This window comes from Galleria mellonella, unplaced genomic scaffold, assembly GCF_026898425.1.
Source record: "Galleria mellonella isolate WM207_F2 unplaced genomic scaffold, CSIRO_AGI_GalMel_v1 utg19, whole genome shotgun sequence".
NCBI classification, from domain to species: domain Eukaryota; kingdom Metazoa; phylum Arthropoda; class Insecta; order Lepidoptera; family Pyralidae; genus Galleria; species Galleria mellonella.
The window spans coordinates 130971-146291 of NW_026442028.1; the positions used below are offsets into that span (position 1 = coordinate 130971).

General features: G+C 31.7%; 1 protein-coding gene across 1 annotated transcript in view; it reads left to right on the forward strand.

The window, feature by feature from the left end:
* The first annotated feature begins 322 nt into the window (after positions 1 to 322).
* The window catches only part of LOC128200486 (uncharacterized), a 29010-nt gene continuing 14011 nt past the window's right edge, over positions 323 to 15321 (forward strand). The window contains exons 1-2 of the mRNA XM_052894080.1: positions 323 to 3263; positions 4914 to 5409. Coding sequence (XP_052750040.1) covers positions 323 to 3263; positions 4914 to 5409 — 3437 coding nt within the window. The remainder of the gene's footprint in view (positions 3264 to 4913; positions 5410 to 15321) is intronic.

Here is a 15321-nt window from a genome sequence, read left to right on the forward strand (position 1 = left end):
ATTGATAAAACAATTGATATAGAAAAAAATACAGAATATACTTCAAGTCAACAGACGGTGATTTTATTTTACAACATAATATAATAAATAATATAATATAAATAATATAATTAAATACTAAGAACCAGCACATATTAAAACATAATTAGTGGTCCTTCGATAGCCTACGTAATTGGATATATAATATTAAAAAAAAAATATTAACAGAAGAATAAAACAATCCCAACAACAAACCCTTGATCAATAGATCACACAATTGTAAGTAACCTACATTATATTATATATACAATACTTACACGATAATTACCAATTATTAAAAACTATGGCCGATTTAAAGAAATTGTTTAATAAACGCACAGCAATAAAAGGCATTCTCACGCGTCATTATACATTCATCAGCGATATAAACAACCAACAAAAGCTGTATGAAATAAAATCTAGACATAAAAATTTTGAAAAACTATTAGATGATTATATGGAAATTCAGGTAGAAATAGAAACTTTACAAGATGAGGAATCAGATGCAATAGAAACAGAGAACTTTGAAAGAAAATATTACGAAACTTCAGCTATGTATTTAGAATTTTTAAATATCACGACAAATAATACTTCAGACATGAACACCAACATCCCTTCAATAAATCCAATAAAACAAGTACCCATACCACAACTCATCATCCCAAATTATTGTGGTGAGATAAGAGAGTGGAATAATTTCAAAAATTTATTCCTCTCCGTGATTGATAAGAATAGTACGTTGTCAAAAATCGAAAAATTCTACTATTTGAAGTCTTATCTAAAGGGAGAAGCTGCGAGCTTAATTTCATCATTACCAATCAAGGAGGATAATTATGAAATCGCTTGGATGACACTCGAAAAACGATATGAAAATAAAATGCTAACTGTCAATCACTATCTAAAAATTTTAAACTACAATACGATTACGAGAGATAATATCAAGGATTTTCTCAGTAAATTACAACAATCTTTAGATGCATTGAATGCAATGCAAGTTGATATAACTGAGGTAATATTAATATATTTAATTACTCACAAGATGGACAATTCCTTAAGAATGGCATGGGAATTAAGCAGACAAACCACTGAAATACCAAAATTGATGGATTTGATGGACTTTTTAAACTATAGATCAGTTGCGTTCGAAAATGTCAAAGATAAAAATACTCATGCATATAATACGACGCCTCATTCTCATATTAAAAAGACGTCTCAACTATCAACTTCTCCAGCCTCAGAAACTTGCCCGTTGTGTGATAAAAATCATAATTTACAAGGATGTAGGAATTATCTAAGCATGACGCCGCGACAACGAAGTGACTATGTGAAGTCTAATAAGCTTTGTTATAATTGTTTATATCCTTTTCAGATCCCTCACAAATGTACCAAGGTCACTTGTAAATTTTGTCAAAAACGTCACCATCATACATTACATATGAATATGCATCATAGGGCAGGCACATCCACTCAAGGTGAAATAAATCCAGTGACTCTATCTACAAACGAGCCACGTATAAACGAGACAGAGACGCCAACCCCACATGCAGCTGCATTAGTTGCTAGACCTACTCAATACGCAGGTACTGTATTATTAGGCACTGCCATAGTCAATTTACGTAGTCGAAACGGCAACTGGATTAACGCACGCGTGTTATTAGACTCGGGTAGCGAAGTAAATTTTGTAACTAAACACTTAACAGATAAATTACAATCCACACTGATTCCAAATCATTGTGTAGTACAAGGTATTGGTAGTTTGCCTAAAACTACGCATTACTATTCTACTTTAAAAATATTTTCAACAACCTCTGACGTTACTTATAGACTTAATTGTAATATTACTGAAAGGATTACCGTTCCACTTCCTCATATGGATATTAACATTGCTAGGTGGAATATATCTACGGAATTTACACTTGCCGATCCTCAGTTTTTCATAAGAAACGACATTGATATACTCATCGGAGCAGAGTTATTTTTCCATATTGTTAATGGAGAAACTATCTCTTTAGGATCTAGACGACCCTCTATGATTAAATCCACATTAGGGTGGCTGATATCAGGTCCAGTAGAATTTAGAGGTGATAATAATACGGTTGTTTCTCTTTGCTCTTACAATGATATTTGCTGTAAGGACTTGTTGACCAAGTTCTGGGAGCAAGAGGAAATTAGAGATCCTCTACCAGTAGTTACTACGTCGCAACAAAAATGCGAGGATATTTACGTGAGTACTACGGTTAGAGATAGCGTAGGCCGATTCATAGTCAATTTACCGGTCGACGAACAAAAGTTACAAGGTATAGGAAATTCGTTTAATGTCGCCTACAAATTTTTACTTGCTTTGGAATCTAGGTTTAACAAATTACCAAACTTAAAACGTCAATACAAGGAATTTATCAACGAATATATTGAGTTAGGTCATGCATACATTATACCTAACTTTCGTTATAATGAAAATGAGATTGCATGTTATCTTCCACACCATGCGGTGATACGTGCCGAGGCAATTTCTACAAAGCTGCGTGTAGTATTTAATGCTAGCGCCAAAACGTCTTCCGGGCTGTCACTTAATGATATTCAATACGATTGCCCAGACATTCATACAGACATTGTCGATATTTTATTGAGAATTCGTTTATTAAAATACTTTTTTTGCTGTGATATAGTTAAAATGTTCCGGCAAATAAATATAAATAAATTACAGACATCATTGCAACGAATATTATGGCGTGACAACCCTACAGAAGGGTTAAAATGCATAGAGTTGACAACAGTCACTTATGGTACTAAGTCAGCGCCATATCTCGCATTTCGTACATTAATCGAACTCGCACGTCGAGAAGGTGACTCTTTTCCACTGGCTTCTCCAGCTATTTTCCATAATACTTACATGGATGACATCTGTTACGGTGCAAATACACTTGAGGAGTGTAAGGAAGTAATATCTCAATTACAGTCACTTCTACGGAGGGGAGGCTTTCAGTTGCACAAATGGTCAGGTAACCATATTGAAATTTACAATCATATAAAATCACTACATAATGACAATAGTCCAAGTAGTAATACGCTTTTCACAGATAAGGAAAATATTAATATTCTAGGTGTTACATGGAATAAGAACAGTGACGAATTTATTTTAAATATTCCAATCAATACTTTAAGAGTTTACACAAAACGGTCTATTCTTGCTTTTGTTGCGAAAATTTATGATCCCATGGGTATTTTAGGACCTGTCGTAATAAGAGGTAAATTATTCTTACAAAAAATATGGAAACTAAAGTTAGGATGGGACGAAGATTTACCTAATTCGCTTAAGCAAGAATGGATTAAGTATCAAGACACTCTAGTTTACGGTAACAATGAGATACATATACCTAGACGCATATTTAATTCCATTCCATTTGAAATTGATTTAATCGGGTTTTGTGACAGCAGTTCCGTTGCTTACGGAGCGTGTATTTATATGCTTGTTTATTATCCTAATAAAAAATGTACTTGTTCCTTAATATTTGCTAAGTCGAGGGTAGCACCAATTAAGGGTAGTACTATTCCTAAATTAGAGCTAAACGGTGCAGTATTCCTATGTACTATGATGAATAAGATAAAAAATATATTTGGAATGATTTGTCGCATTAATAATATTCATTTATTCACTGATTCATCAACAGTGCTGTATTGAATTAATTCTAATTTCAAACAGAAGGAAGTTTACGTTAAAAATCGAATTACCAAAATACATAACTTTTGCAATACTTCAGAATGGGCTTATTGTAATACGAAAGATAATCCTGCTGATCTTCTTACCAGAGGAATATCGTTACGAGAGTTGCAATGTTCAGACATTTGGTGGTCAGGTCCACTATGGTTAACAAACCTAGAGGTGGATTCATGGCCAATTAAAAAACATCCTTTTCATATATCAGAGGTTGAAGTTGTCCATTCTCCAACTTCACACATTCTGACATTAAGAGCTCCTTACATATCTTACGATTATTTTAATACTATTTCTAAAAGATTTTCGAGTTTTAATAGATTACAAAGAGTAATTGCGTATTGCAAGCGTTTCATCCACAACTTACGGGATGGTAGCAAAATTACAAGCCTACTATCTGTTATTGAGTTACAGAACAGTCATGATTTTATTATTAAGGTTATACAGGCTGAGAGTTTCAAAAATAAGTTGTCAAGGTTAACTAAGGGAGAAGATATATGTAGCAGTAGCCCAATAAAAAGACTATGTCCCTTTATTGATGATAAGGGACTTCTACGAGTTGGTGGTCGATTAATTAACAATCAAAAACATCCCCTTCTTTTACCCAATCATAATCATGTCAGTAAACTTATAATTCGTAAATTACACTGGCAACTGTTTCATTCAGGTATACAAACCACTCTCGCTAATATACGCTTAAAATACTGGCCGATAAGGGGTAGGAACCAAGTAAAATCGGTAATTCACTCATGCAGTATTTGTATTAGATATAGAGGGCGTACTTTTGAACAAAAAATGGCTAATTTGCCATTTGCTCGCGTTACTCAACAAAGACCATTCTTACATGTAGGTGTCGACTTTACTGGTCACGTGTTAATAAAACTTAATCGAAAACGTAATAGTTCTTTTACAAAGGGTTATATTTGTCTATTCATATGCTTGTCAACACGAGCAATTCATTTAGAATTAGTTTGTGATTTATCAACAGAATCTTTTATTTTAGCATTAAAACGTATGATTTCGCGACGCGGCATTTGTAATACCATTTATTCGGATAACGCAACTAATTTTAAGGGCGCTAACAATGAGCTCAACCGCCTTTATCAAATGTTTAAGGACGATACGTCATACAATAAAATATTATCATATACTTCGGAATTATCTATTAATTGGAAATTTACAGTTCCGTTGGCTAGTCATATGGGAGGTATTTATGAAGCAGGGATAAAGGCAGCTAAGAACTTGATGAAGCGGCAGTTAGGTAATACAAGGCTTCCTTATGAAGAATTAAATACGATAGTCATTCAAATAGAAGGGATCTTGAATTCTAGGCCGTTATGTGCGATGTCAGATTTACCTAATGACATGACCTGTCTTACCCCAGCTCATTTTTTGATAGGCAACTCTTTGATGGATATACCTGAGCCTAACACGATGCATATTCAACACAATAGATTATCACTTTTTCAAAGAATTACAGTATTAAAACAACAATTTTGGCGTCAATGGAAATTACAATATTTAGCAGAGTTACAAAGTCGTCCTAAATGGATGAATGTTAGGAAAAATATACAGAAGGGTGACCTTGTTATAGTTAAAGATGAGGATACTCCTCCCAGTGTTTGGTCGTTGGGAAGAGTAATCAATATATACCCTAACCAGGATGATGATCTCGTAAGGTCAGCCTTGATAAAAACCATTAGAGGTACCTTTTTAAGACTTATTAATAAGCTGACCTACTTGACAGCACATGATAATTAATTTTATATATACAAATATTATTGTTTACTTTTATTTCTACTAGAAGATAATAATTTATTTTAAGTATTTTTATGATTTGTTAAATTCTCTTACATCTTTTCCTAGGTGGAATATGTTCAAAATTGACCTTTTTACATACAATGACATTTGTAGTTTTTTATAAAAAAGAAAATTGATAAAACAATTGATATAGAAAAAAATACAGAATATACTTCAAGTCAACAGACGGTGATTTTATTTTACAACTAATATAATAAATAATATAATTAAATACTAAGAACCAGCACATATTACAAACAATTACAATGACTGTATCAAATAATACTCCAATAAGTTGTCCAATCATTTATTTTTATATGAAATAACTAGAAAACATTGTTACTCAATTTACATATAAGCAAGAAAATACAACAAATATTGAACATAATACAAATTATAAGGAAAATAATAATAATAAACAGAAGAACAAGAAAAAAATAATACAAATCATGATGTAAAATTACTCTTCAATTAAATAATCATAACAGTCTATAATTCTACTTTTATAGTAATATTATCCTTTTATAGTAACATTAATTTTGCATATTAGTAATATGAAAGAAAGAAAGAGAATATCAATACATTTACAATGTAGCTTCAAATACTTTACTACTATTGCTTTTATGAACATCAGACAAATTCTTATACCTGTATCAAATCTCTCTCTTTTGGAATATATCTGCGAACTTATACCTCTTGACAACATATAAAAAGTTTGTTGTTTTTAAACATAATTTCTAGCAAAATGTTTACTTAATTTGTAAGTATTAACTAATCTAAGATAAATCGTACTTTGTATTCGTTATATTGTGGCGCTAGTTTCTAAACTCAATTTACATTTATGAAGTACAATGTAAAGCACATGCCTGAGAATCACAACAAACAAAGCTAACGAGATTGTCTGCTCAAATCGCAACGCCATACTGTACGTTACATTTTGTTCTCAATTTCCGTAAAACAAAGTGTAACAATACGACATTGCAATTACTAGGCCATAAATCTAGGTGTAGCATCTTACGATTCGCTAGCGAGATCCCGGTTTGGAAGCAATACGCGTGCTGGTAAATGCTCCCAGTAGTTTATTGGGCAACGTGAGGGGAATACAGGACGGCGGAAAATTCTCAGCAATTAACCGGGGGCCGTTCTTGTAGAGTCAAACAGTAATGTAATTAGAAGAAACGTTCGAATTATGATTGTGTTTGTTGTTTACTGATTGTTGCCTTATTCGGCTTAAAAAATACCATTTAGACGATAGCAGCAGATACTTTTGTTCTGTTCTTTGTAATTTTTAAGCGAATTTAAAATAAGAACGTTCTTTACTTTCTATTCTTTTTTTTTTCTCTATCTATTATATAACCAATTTTGAACCAAATTTGATAATCACTTTTTTCTTTTGACTTAATATATGTTCCTTATTAGTTTTATGATAATCGAACCAGTTTGTGATGAAGCAAAATTAATTTATAGTTACGCGATTACGTGTTCGTTATTCTAATATTTATAACAATTGAAATCGCTTTTTTATGGAGGATAATTTATATAGCTATGGCCGCAAATTACAGTGATAATAACATTATTATTATGTCCTAACTTTGGCAATTAATACTAAATAAGTTAATATGCAGTATCGCATTATGCAAGCTAGTTTACATTCTGCGGTTTCGGCTCAACATTGAACACTAATCAAAGCACAGTGACAGGCCGCTTACATCGGCTGGCATGTTGTCGTGGATAGTCGGACATATTGGTAGACAGGTCCTAAGTTGATTGATTGATTGACGGAGCTACAGCCTTGATTGCATTTAGTACAATATTTACTCTATTAATTGGATATTTGCTTCTGAATTTTATAATTGTTATTGTGATAAGTTAAAAGAAAATACCTGTGATATTAAGCACATCTACGTACATTTCATTTATTAATAAATTAAATTATAATTTAAAAATATGCAAAATTTGTTGTAGTATTTATTCATCAAATAAGTTTATATACTGAAAACTAAATCATAAAATTGTAATTTCTTATTATTATTTTTTAAATTTTACAAAATTCTCACCTCCCCTCTTAAGGAGAGGAGATGGCAACTAACCCCCGGCAGAAGCACAATCGTCCGGGGTTCAGGACCCCAGGGAGAGAAACCGGCGTACAATGCGGGCAGAATCTAAGAGCACCGCTTTCTGCATCTTCCCGGGAATGAGCCGCCTCGGAATCCCAACCGTCTGAGATGTTGTTCCAGACTAACTGGGATAAGACCGTTCACCGACAAAACGAACATTTTTATTATTAATAATTATTATTAATGGATCTCATAGAATAACAACGAGGAAAATGGGAAATATTTTTGGAAAAATTTGACTGTTAGATGAACTTGAGGTCAAGTCTGTGTCTTGTAAGTCACAATACCATAATATTACCATGTGTGTATAAAAATAAAATAGATAGAAATGAAATTAGGCCAATTGGCTAATTATACTTAATTCTGAATTAACAATTGCCAAAGCAATTAAGTTGACTAGACGTCAAAACTTAAAAGAAAGAGCATATTCCTTTTTATAATAGCGGTATGCTACCGCAATTATTTTGGTGTTGCAGATACTTAAGGGTGGCGGTAGTCATTTACCATCAGGTGAGCTACATGCTCGTTTGCTCCTGTAATATAACTACATATAAAAAATATTGTTTATTTTTTTTATAGGGCATCAATTATTTATTGGTAGCGATACTTTAGTAGCTGGTTTAAATAAATAGGATTATAACATTTGTAAGACAAATCCCTAACATTAAGTAAAACAAAAAAGATAGAAAAATGAACGGAATGCAAAGAACAAGACTAATCCGGAGAGCTTGTGCACCGCTTTGAATGTAAATTATACATTGGAAATTTTTAAAGTATCTTATCTGATCTTACATCAGCTTTAGCAAGAACGCTTATACTCGATCGTACTCTAATCCAAAGATTAAAACTTAACATCATAAACTATAAATAGTATAAAAATATTATTTTAATGGATCATCTAATACAGTTGTTATCGCTTTAAATTATCTATTGGCATTGAATTTTTTTTTTATAAAACTTAGAATGGCAAACAAGATGACGGCCCACCTGATGGAAAGTGGTAACCGTCGCCTATAGACATGAGCAGTACCATGGACATAACAGAGTATACTGTTTCGTCCATGTTACCCCCCATGCGTTGCCATTCCTGAGGACTCAGGTATTATTCCACCATTCCACCATTCCATTCGTACCCAGTAAATACACGCCACATCCCACCCTTCAAACCGAAACACAGGCATGCAAATACAACTGCTTCACGGTTGAAACACGAATGGGATAGAGAATGAATATTGGCCTTCCTGATTATTTGTCACAATGTTGATAATCCATGACTGAATAATTCTGATCTCTTATCTCTTTACAATATTGAAAGCTCTATTTCAACATTACTTCAGTTTAAACATCTGTTCACTATTGAACATAGACATTATAGGCTATCATAAGAAATTATCTTGAGCCATTTACATCTACTGACTCATTTGAACACAGTTGAGATTGTTTCTTATAAGAGGTCACTCATTCATCATTTAATAGTTATCCGTAGCGCAGTTTTTAAATAAAAATAAAAAATTAAGCAAGGCACATTGCTTTAGGTAAATAAGGTACGGGGTTCAAATCCCGGTCAGGCCAATTTAGGATAAGAAATCTTGTGAGTTGACTTGAGTCTGCAAGTTTCGGGTTGTGCTCCCAGAAGTTTGTTTTTTGATTCCTCATAGTACAGGGTATTTTAACTCGAAGATCAGATAATCGAAGTTATGTATATATACCATAAATATATATAAAACTTGAAAAAATATAGATGATATCATTATATATAAGTATATTTTTAAATGCTGTCTCTTTGAACATTTTAAGTATACTTTTAACTTCATACAAACAGTTTCAGGGGTTACAGTTCAACCACAGAAATCACAGACTTTTGCATGGTTTTGAAACTCTCAACGGTCAATATTAGTGTCCGAGAGGAGCAAACATTAATTACAAACTAATTGTGAAACCACAAACGCTTGAAGGACCCTAGTTATTTATGTGTTCATAGCTTCACTGCTATGTCAAAATTATCATATAACACTGCATCTATTTTCAACTTAAAACATATACTGTTTAAGATTGAATTTGGTTTGAAAATATCAATTCATAAAATAAATTCAGAATATCTTGTTGTGCCGTGGCGCACCTGTTATTAATTTTGATGTTTAGCGTAAGTATCCTTAGAGATTACCCACAAAATTGTGTGGACGTTCAGGGATATATTAACAAATTGGAATGTTGAGATTCGTCATATTTCTTACTTGATATAAATGCGCAACTTTTCCGTATAAATTAACTTATTTTGTAGTCCAAATAAAATGTTCAACAAACGAATAGAGCCTCAGCCCAGTTAATGTACAATATATAATAAAAAAGTAAATTCTAATTTAATACGTCTTTTTTTATATTAATTTGTTTTCTAACTCAAAATTTATATCTACTATATTACAATTGTAATACAAAATAAACATGTCAGAACATCTTGTAATTTTGAATGATATTGATTTTAGAAATGATGTATGAAGATTGCTAAATTTTTATTTAGTTACATGAGATTTCTAAGTTATGTTTATTTAGAAGATCATATTCTCAAATAACCAATTTACTGAAATTGATCATCATTAAATGATTATAACTTTATTTGATATATTCTTATGTTACGGTACGCGCATTTCTACATAGTTATTTTTTCATGATATCTTAATAATAATCGTGGTAACCAAAAAGTATTTTTGTACTCACTTTTTTCATAATTTTTTAAATACTGTACTATGATTGGGCCCTAAATAAAACATCTTTTATATCGCGCATTGAAACATTGAAACGTGGTTGCATAACAAACACCTTCACAAATTTCCACACTAATATTAACAAGATTCTCAATTAACAATAATACATAATATTAATAGTTTATTCTCGTCTCTCATAAAATACATTGGTAAGATTCTTGTTTGGTAAACTATGTATAAAATCAATTCTAACTACGTTAAGTAACTTAACAATAAATTCAATGAACGCTGTTGGATTCTATTGCATTGTTCTACTCGTATTATACAAAGTAGGTCAAACTATTCAGCTGCATTTAAACTTTTATACATTATATTGTCCAATTTATTTTTATGAATGAATGAAAACTCTTTATTGTTCTCTTTAAATAATGATACAGATTATAAATATTTACAATATCTATACAAACAAAATGAATACTTAATTACATAAAAGCAAGTTAAAGACATAACAATATACAGCCTTATCGGTAAATAGCAATCTCTTCCAGGCAACCTTTTTTTTTATAACTATAAGAGCTATTTGCAATTCCTGATTTCACTATTCACTAGTAAACTAGTTTTTAATCGACTTCAGAAGAGAAAAATTTACAAGTTCAGATCTTTTTTTTTCGAATAATGATGGTTACGTTTTCTATCGTGATAGGAAACGATTACTAAAAATTGCTAATTTAAAGGTAATCAACCTGTCGAATTTATCGGGTTCAAACTAATTAAATCAAAATTAATGTCGGTTTTTTTTTAACAAATGATACACCACTAAACCAATTTCGTTCATGTACGCACCTCATAGTTCAGGTAAGACAAGCCTGTTTATCTCAATTTGCATAAAATACCCTGTCGCAGATACCGTGAAACCACACATGCCTTGTTTTGCCAACTCTTATTAACCATTCCCCAGTTCTTGTCAAGCTTGACTGATGGAGTGCTTCTACGTGATAAAACGGGTAGGACGGACGGCAGAGGAGCTCAAATTGCGTTATTAATATTTAACATCTGCGCCTTGGATTGCCTCAAGGAAGTAATATCGGTTAATAACGTGAGCCCTTTGTGGTGTATGTATTGTTTGTGGCTCTATTAACTCTGTATATTTAATGAGAACTCACCGTTACTATATAAATGATAATATGTTATATTAGTTTTTATTTGCGTCTTGTCGTGACCGGGGTATATTGATAGACCGGGTTAAAAAATTAACTATATCTTATTCCATACCATATATTTCAAGTGTTCTGCTTAATTTCTTAATGATTCATTATTGTTATATTAGCAACTTTAACTTTTCACTATTGAACATAGGCATTTGCCAGTAGTTGCCACACTTGGTAGGCGGGTTGACAACTGTAGTTAGGGTTTGGTGATGTTTAAAGAAGCACGCTGCTGATTATTTCTCGACCATTAAATTCTCTTACAATACCTAGGAAAGGAAAGTGTGCCTCAGTCTATGTAGGGACCACATGATACGGTATGGTTCGTGAAGATTAATTGAAAGTATACATTATAATTAGTATAAATTTGAAGATATACATTAATTATTTAATGTAAATTTAAGAATTTAGATATAGCAGTAACACTTCACGTGTTTCTTACGCAATTATTTGACTAAATTGTATTAGCTTTGATCATTTTTCCCTAAGATAAGTGGCAAAATAAACCTGCCCTTAGATACGTTTTCGTCAGCTCTCGTAGCAACAGAATAAAACGCCGGATATTACTGTCTCATTACATCTCATACATATATAACTATTATATATTTGTTGGTCGATTCGTTGATTACGTATCTAGGGAGACTAATCGATGGAAATCAGCGATTTTCTTAATCATATAGTCATCGAAAAAACCCGAAAAATCGAGAAATTTTATATGTGTGAAGTACAACTAAAGTTCACACATATTGATATAAAAAGACACAAAAAAGACAATTGCTTATATCAAATATTACTCAGAGAACAAAACATTCACAGAAATACATGTTTTTTTCAGGTAAAACCCGTATTTCGGCGAATTCTCCATTAGAAAAATCATGGTTTGTTTTCAAATAAATATCGGATTACAAAAATTGTATTCTACATTCCATGTGCATACCGTAAGCTCTTAAATAGAGGGTTTTATTTCGTGAGATAAAAGGGCTACATGAATGTAGCCGCGGGTCAATATCAAATTGTTCTGCCAAAACCGTGCATATCATGTTTTTACTACTACAAATGGTAAACATGCGAACAGCCCTGATGGAACCCGTTATCTTTAATCATGATAAATACCATGGAAAGAGTCTGATACAATTTACTTATAAACAGTATATTAATAATTTTTTTTTTTTAAATATTACTTCAGGGAATATTTTCTTCGACATTTTCTTAATAGTTAATCTTCTAGTAGTAATAGTCAATCTTCGAGTATTGGCAGTCACACACAATAATGGTAATGAAATTAAACAAATTAATTTAAACAAATAAACAGTTAATCTTCTGCCGACAATCGTGAAGAATTGATTTAGGAAAATTAAGTAGAGGACGACTTAACGGGATACCACACATGTAATTGGGTAATCTATCTGCCTATCTGCGTATTATGGAATTTTATTTCTTCAAATCTCAAAAATAATACATGTAAGTATGCAGCAGTTTAGGCTTTAGTCATTTTTCCTACTTCTTTGTGTGTGCTGTGTATGTATTTATATGTGTTTGTTTATGTATATTGTATATTGTATATATATATATATATATATATATATATATATATATACACGAAAAAAATATTAAAACTACCCACTTCTATCTGTTCTCCTTTAACCAAAGGTTGTTTGTAAAAGATTGCCCTAGCGATAAGACCACCTTTTGTACCTTTATGTGTATATTTCAATCTGTATTTATGTTACTGTATTTCACTTGAATTGTTCAATATATATGTATATTTTTGTTTATTGTGCAATAAAGAGTTAAATAAATAAATAAATGTTTGATGATCATACCTGCAGTAAGCAGTACGTCAAGTAAATTAGGTGTACATTAATGTCTCGCTGTGGTCTCAGTGGAGTCATTAAACGTCACGGTTGCCGCTTTGTTCTGAACCCGAGGTACTTACATTTAGTAAACATTATAGTATACCTATATATTAGTACTTTTTTATTAATGAAGATAGAATTATGCACTAGCCTATGTTTACGCTGTGTTGTCCTGGCATAGAATAGGCCACGCCTTCCTTTCTCGTGTGTGTCGTAAGAGGCGATTAGTCGCCTCTTACGACACACACACACATACACACACGCACACACATACACACGAGAATGGATACTTAACTATCTATCTACTGTTAAATTCTCTTAAGAGAACTTAATAGTCGATAGATAGGCAATAGCGTTCCTATTACGTAAAACATCACCAAAAGCCTAACTGCGGTTACCAACCCACTGCCTCGCATGAAAACTACAGGCAAACTTATAGGAGTGGCCTATCTTCAAATATGTGCAGTTTACGGCTGTTGTGATGATGATAATCCGCCTATGTTAATGGTACATAAAAGTATGGTACTACAGGAGGATAGAATGATGGGGATAAAGTCAGGTCAGTCAGTTAATTAGTCCATCGTAGTAAATTCAAAAGGAATTAATTATGATAGTTTTCACGGAAGGCCTTTCTCTTCTGAGTATTTATTGATATCCAATTAATATGGAAATATATACAAAATTAATGAAGCAATCAAATAATATTAAAAATTACTATTATAATTGTTTTCATCAAAGGTTGCCGGGAAGGGATCGCTTTTAGCGGTAAGGTCACCCATTGTTTTTTCGCTGTGATTTTTTTTATTGTTTCTATCTATAATAGATTTACTATTGTTATCTTTTGGAGGAAACAATAAAGAGTATCTATTTATCTATCTATAATTTTTGTCTTCAATATTTGGACGCTTGATCTATTATATATAGATTTTTTAAGGTACTTTTCATTTATAAGATCTAATGTTTTCACTCAAAATTATAGCAAATAAAAGTATTGTAATTATTTATGTACATAAACAAATGTAGTATAAGTAAAAACTTTTTTTTAAAGCAGTTGAAAGTACACCAGAATTTTACAAGAATACAGTCTGGAGTACGGTTTACTTTGTTAGTAGCTAACCTAACACGATACTAAGTTATAAACTTCATCTTGCCACATTATAAAATCGTGTTGAGTATATATACAAATATAATATTGGTAACGCAAAATTTAAATCTGTTTACACTTCCCAACGTCTGTTAATCAGAGTTCCGTAGAAAATGTACACCAACATTGATGGCCCAGTAAATTCATTGCTCCTGTGGGACGGTTTATCTAATTATGCAAAACAAGTAGGAGTTTGTACGTAGTTTGTCGTGTACCGACCAAAACCGGGTAACAACGGTGAAATAATAAACGAAAATCTCCCTTAGTGAGGATAAAACAGAGCCGGATTCAGATAGAAACGGTCGCTCTTTATTTTGGCACTTTATGTGCATAGATACTCTTGTTAATAGATTTTTACAATACGAGTAACTTAAACCTTTGTACTTCATAAACTATTACACTTTAATTTGAAAAATAATCGGGGCATTTTTTATATTTTTAAATGTAAGTATGAATACAGTTGTTAATTAATGTAACCTAATCCCTAAAACTAGTATTAGTAGTTCATTAATAGTGTCTCAAAAAATAAACAACCTGTATACAGATACAGGGTGTTTATCTTTTACAAATATTTTTAATTATTTTTAGATAATTATATAATATTATGTACGTAATATAATTTTTTTTTTCTTATCGGGATAAAAAGTATTCTATATGTTAAATTGGAACAAACAATACACATTTATAAAATTTCATTAAAATCGGTCAAACGGTTTTGGAGATTAGCGTGAATGCATTTATTTTTGTCTATTTGTCTGTACGTTTGT